Source organism: Ochlerotatus camptorhynchus, unplaced genomic scaffold (genome assembly GCF_037179485.1).
Source record: "Ochlerotatus camptorhynchus isolate MF236.1 unplaced genomic scaffold, CSIRO-AGI_Acam_v1.1 ptg000022l, whole genome shotgun sequence".
NCBI classification, from domain to species: Eukaryota; Metazoa; Arthropoda; class Insecta; order Diptera; family Culicidae; genus Ochlerotatus; species Ochlerotatus camptorhynchus.
Window position 1 is genome coordinate 6217596 of NW_027040514.1, and position 6044 is coordinate 6223639.

A 6044-nucleotide genomic window follows, 5' to 3' on the forward strand; every position below is an offset into this window, starting at 1 on the left:
GATCTACCTCTGAACCCTAGTCTTGACAACTTCAAACTAGGGGAACAGGATTTTTCAGTAATCAAAGCAACACATTTTAGTCCTTGTTACATTGTATGCCTTGTTATTGGTGACAAGACTCTGAGAAATAGCCACAATGCCTGTTGAATTGTAAAGTAGATTTAAATGAAATTTGATATTAAAATTAAAATTTCTTGAAAGAAGGGATACTTTTAGATAACAGGGCTGGTAGCGAGTCACTTTTTTCAAGCCAGTCACTAAAAAGTTTCTTTTTTTAAGGCCAAGTCACTAAAGTCACTTTTTCTTGTAATAAGTCACTATTTCAAACTTTTTTTTATCGTGAATTTATTTCAAGATTGATCATTCTTCTGGATAGACCTATATTTTGTTCTATTTTTGAACAATTCGAAGTTGACGACCTGGTACAGGGATTTTTTTACGTTTAATCGTTCTTCTCTATCTACAGGGTGTCCACTCATTTGGCTAAATAAAGTTCCCTGAGTTTTCCAGGTTTTTTCATAACTTTGGCGGATAATTGCCAGGTCTATGAAAAGAATACTATTTATGAAATGCGTTAAAAATATGCAAACTTTTTAAGACATGACAATCAGTTTTAAAGAAACAGCTTTAGCTCAAATCCATTAAATGTTGAAGTCGAACACTTACTTCATTTTAGTAAGTCTAAGATCACAACATTTTTAATGTCTTAACGTTTCGTACTATCAAAAATGTGGAATCTTTAATGAAGTTCTATAGAGCTCAGAAAAGCTAGATCTAGAGATCTTTGGGGAATTCCAGAGATCTTAAGGGGTAGTTCCCGACACTTGAATTGGTTTAAAAATCTATAAGTGTGAGTTTAGAAAAATTCACGATAGTTCCATGAGGTGCTGAAATAAAATCGAGAACCCTTAAGATGTTCCGAGAGATTCAGTATAGAGGCCTTCAGAAAATTTATAAAAACTTCAGAAATATTTCAGGAACTTCACAGAAATCCAGAGAATTCCATTTATTCAAAAAACAGAACTGAGATCTCTATTAGAATTGAGATCTTTCGGGAAGCTCCGAGAACATGATGACATCAGAGAATTAAAGGGCAGTTACAAAAATTTCAAGTAAATTTCAGAAACCGGAATTTTCGGAAACTTCGGTTTGCTCAGAGAAAATTTCTGGAACGCAATAAAAATTATATGAACATCCGGAAAATGTGAGCGTATTTCAAGGGTGTGTTATATCATGGGAATTTCAAGATGTATAGAAAATTCGAAAATTTAGCTAAGTTTATTAGATAAACATTTGATCAATTTAGAGAAATTAAGGTAAGCATAGAAAACTTCTTGCAGGGAAAATTAATGATTTAAGGCAAAGTTCCGTGAGCGTTTATAAACTTTATAAAAATTAAGGAAAATTGTAGAACTTGAAGGCAATTAAATTAATTCCAGTAAAATGGTGGGTTCTTTAAAAATATACTAAGGCAGGGCAGTATAGAGAATTTCAAGGAAATTGAGAAATAGTTTGGACAGTTTTAAAAACATCAGGAAACTCTAGACTAGTGAAGAAGTTATGAATTAGTTTCGATAATTTAAACTTCAGACAAATCTTGAGAACTTCAGTGAAAATCATAGAACTATATTAATTATTTCGCTGCGGAGCGGAAGCCTAAAAAAGTTCCTGAAAGTTCAGAACAACTTCGAAAATTTCACAGAAGTACACAGATCTTCAGAAACATTTTGAGAACTTCATAAAAGTCTATGGAACTTAAGGGAAGATCCGAGAACTTCAGGAACTTTTATGGACATCTTGGGAGCATCCCAAATAAGTTTAGTGAAGCTCTAAAAACATAGGGAATTTCAGGGGAGTTCAGTTCAATTAATTTCAAGAAGTTCCCAGATTTTCAGAGAACTTTAGAGATGTTAAGAAAATTATTGAGTTTTTCACATAAGTCAAGTTCATGCAAGCTTAAATATTCTTAGAACAGTTCAATTTAATTTATGGTAGTACAACAAGCTTCATGAGAACTGCAAACACTTAAGATAAGTTTCGAGAACTTCGAGAAAGATATTGATCTCGCTAATAAAGCTCTAAACAAAAAAAAACTTCAAGAAAGAACGGATATCCTCAGAGCAGAGATATTCCAGAGCAGGGATATTACATAAATTTTAAAAAAGTTTCGAGAAATTCAGTAAAGATTCATGATCGTTAGGAAAATTGTGGAGACTTTAGGAAGTCCGAAAAAGTTTAGAGAAGTTATAAGAAATGATGAGAAGTATTGCGAGCATCAGGTTCGTTTCTCAAACTACAAAAGAACTTCAAGGCAGTTTAATTAAATTCAGGAATATTTTGGGAACTTTCAAGTAGTTATGAAGACCTCAGATTAGTCCATTCCATATTCAACGGAGCTTAGGCTTCACATGAAGTCTAAAATTCCTCAGAAGTACCATGAAAGCAGATTGCAGTTGACGTTTTCCTCATAATTTTTTTTTTCCAGAACTCCCGTGGAATAAGGTCCTTAGAATTTATAATAAAATTCCATGAGCCTTTAAACTGTGCAAGGAATTCGACTCCAGATTCTTGTAAATTTCTGAAAGTATTATTACTTTTCAGTTCAGAATTTATAAATTTATGTATTTGTTACTGAAGATTAATCCATTGTGGATCTATAAAGTTCAACGTGTGAATGAAAATAACTAGGAATATTAAATGTTTTTATTTTAAAATGCAGTCTTAGTAAAAAAAAAAATATTAAATTTCCTAAGAAATGATAAGATTCCCTGATCCTTTCAGGTATTTTCAGGAAAAATAAATTTCCCTGCGAATTCCTGGTTTTCCATGTTTTTACAGGTAGTAGAAGCTTGGAGGTTTAGTCATAAACTGTCTATTGAATCTTTCACTTTGGTTCCTATCGTACATATTTAAGTGTTTGTGAGAATCTAATTGAATAAGTCAAACATTAATTTGGTATGCCATCAGAACGACTAATTTATTTCCCTTAGGCACTTTTTAGTCACTTTTTTACAACTTTAAGTTACTATTTGGTCACTTATTTCTTCAACATGGTCACTAAAATCACTATTTTTGACAGCATTGATCGCTACCAGCCCTGGGTAAATTGCTCGGCGCTTATCTACTATATATATTTCTTAATAAACTCGGCAGCAAGTTGCGTATCAAATGGACTTGTACCTTATAGTATTTACGTATTCGTACGCGTCTGGGAAGAAAAAGAAAAATTGTATCATCAATTTGATGCTTGCAGATAATTTCGCTGATTATCATAGAAAGTGGAACTTAATGATGGCCTAAGTGCTTTTTCGCAGCTTTTAGTTTTCGGATTTGAAAGATCGTCGGTTGGCTTGTTTACTGAACAGAAAATCGCAGTCCTATGATCGAGTCGCTTGTTTATCGTGTATTTTGCGAAACTGTTCCGGGTTTGAATGGTTACAACAACTCGAGTAACGGTATGATGTGTTAAGAGGGGCTCGATGGCCTTAGAGTGACCGTATTTGCTTACTGAACAAAACATCATGAGTCGAATCTCAGGCCCATCTACATTCAAGATTCGTCAATCATTTTATTTGTTAATATGACTACGTGCTAATAGCAGCAACTCGATGATTACAAAGGAGCTCGTTTGCCTAGAGGCAAACGTTTTTGCTTACTGAGCAGAAGCCCGTGGGTTCAATCCCAAGCTCCTCCACGTTAAATGATCGTTAGGACATATACGAACCCTGCTGCAAACCCAACCCAACATCCCAATGATTCCTCGTGGAAGTGCAGAGGTGTTCTCGGCTTCCATCAAAGCGAGTGTCAAGTCAACACATTCATACCCATTCCTTTCTTGACCTGCGTTCGGGCGCAGCCGGTGCTGGTAATACCTAGTTTGTGGTCACCAGTTTTTACACATTGAGGATAAATTCTAGTCCCAAGCATCGTTGGGTTCTCTGTGTAATTACGGCTGATCTGGCAATAACAGAGTAGCAACCGTGGGCGGTCAATCATGCTCATGTTCATTGATAAATTTTATTCTAAAATAAACAAACATTTAATTCAAAGTACAGCATCCTTAATTGAATGAAATTTTGATATTTCAAAATTCAGTTCCTATCCCATTCAAAGGTTCCAAACATGAACAACCAGGTACTTACTGAACAATGTTTATTTACAGTAACCAGAAATGCATTAAACCGGTTCAAAATACTTCAAAGTATGTCACACTATATTATTTCATTTTGCAACAAATTGCAACTCAATGGACTTTATTATGTTTATGACAGTGTAGGTATGTAAATATGTATTGTAACGCGTGTTAGTCTAATTTGTCTTTTTAATTTCTCTTGAAACCAAGCTTGCAAATGCTCATTTCAGCTAAAATAGTTTGTTTAATAATTCCGAAAAATAGTATCCTAGTTGAAATTAGCATTGCGAGGCGTAAACGAGAAGTCGTTCAATATGTTTGCTTGAAATTGTGATGTATTTTAAAACACTTGAAAATATCCCACAGCATCAGTCATATTTTCCAACAAACATTTCACGGAACCCTTGTTCACAACATGTCAGTCAATCAGCCGGCGAGGCAAGGTCCAGTTCCTGACCTTCCTCAAGGAAAGAGGTAGGAGACAAACAATGAAACCAACGCCGCTCAATATGTACCTCCTGAAGCTGAAGCTTTGGGAAATTTCCATTCATCCAGAACATCCTATCTCGAAACATACGACGACGACAACGGACGGCTTGGAGCTTGGTTCATGTGCACTCGCGTGAAAACGCATCGGCCATAAGCCGTAGGCCGCAGGTCGAAGAACGCAAATAAAAGCGAGCGTCGAGCCGGGCAGCATGTTGCTATGTCGAAAAAGGGAGCATCCCGACCCGACACGTACGGACTCAGCTGAATCTTGAGCACGCGTCCCCAGTCCATGTTTGGGAGGAACGTTTGCGGTGGATCATCAGCTGATATCGTGGTTCGAGTTCGACTCGCAGCGGCAGCTTCGTGTGTCAACCAATACGTCGTAAAGTGCGTTTGATGCATTGGCTGTATTGTGGCTACGGCGCGTAGAGTGTGCTCGTTCGCGCCCGTATTCACGGTTGTCGTGCCAGCAGTGGAGTAGTGTAGGCAACAGACAACTGGAGGGTGAAATAAATATATAAATGAACGACCCGAACCTGCTTCGCATTCAGTTGCATTTCGTTCGTCCTTCCGAGTGGTTTCTGTGTTTTCATCTCGTCGTCTAACGCATTTTATGTGAAGTGATTGGCCTCCAAGCTGTAATCAGTGAATGTCACCCTGTTTCGTTCTTATGAACAGATCGAGAAGTAGTTCAACCACCAGTGGAAGTGTGAATCCCAAGTTTGGGTGATTAGAATTGTGCAGTGGAAAACGTGGAGAGATCTACGTCGTAGCGAATAGGGACAGTTGTGCCTGCCGTTCATCGATAGGCAGTGCGGATATTACCTTTTTCTACTGTTCGCTAACTGAAAGGAATGCCCTTTAATTGCAGTCGCGACTGTGTTGGTATTAGATACCGCATCAACTCCCTGCACCAGACCTGGAAGTGGCTGCACCAGACCATCGCCCTGCACGAGTATCTGATCTCTATGAGCTCGTCCGATACAGACGTTACCGGCCAGGAAATTAAGTGCGCGATCTAAGGAGAAATCCAACAACACAGCCTACCGAAATCTTACCCTACTAGCGTATTAAGCAAAAGTGTTAACTAAAATAGCAGCAATCAATCAGTTCAATAGTGTTAAGGTGAAAAGAGCGAAGATTGTCAACTTTTTTTAGCCCGAGAAAAAGAACATTTACAGCCTTCCTACTATCCGTTCAACTAGTCAATTCAAAAGTGTAAAAAATCCGTGAACTGTCTTTGCGACGAGAACTGTCAACGAACACTGCCAACATCGAAAAATTAGCTTGTGATATAAATTTAGAACTCATTGATCCCGAACAGTGCAACCCATCAAAAGTTCAAGAACTATCCGAAAAGGAAAACTACTCCTGAAGATCCATCATCCTATCCCATCGTTCGTTACGCAATACACAACACTGT

General features: G+C 37.3%; 1 protein-coding gene across 1 annotated transcript; it reads left to right on the plus strand.

Annotated features, from left to right (window-relative positions):
- Positions 1-5116: 5116 nt before the first annotated feature.
- On the plus strand, positions 5117-5691 carry LOC135706148 (uncharacterized). The gene has a single exon (XM_065227769.1). It carries the CDS (start codon positions 5476-5478, stop codon positions 5641-5643), a length of 168 nt encoding a protein of 55 aa, XP_065083841.1. The 5' UTR covers positions 5117-5475; the 3' UTR covers positions 5644-5691.
- The last annotated feature ends 353 nt before the right edge of the window (positions 5692-6044 follow it).

Coding starts and splice junctions, on each gene's coding strand:
- LOC135706148 (XM_065227769.1), top strand. CDS start 5,476: ATGCCCTTTAATTGCAGTCGCGACTGTGTTGGTATTAGATACCGCATC.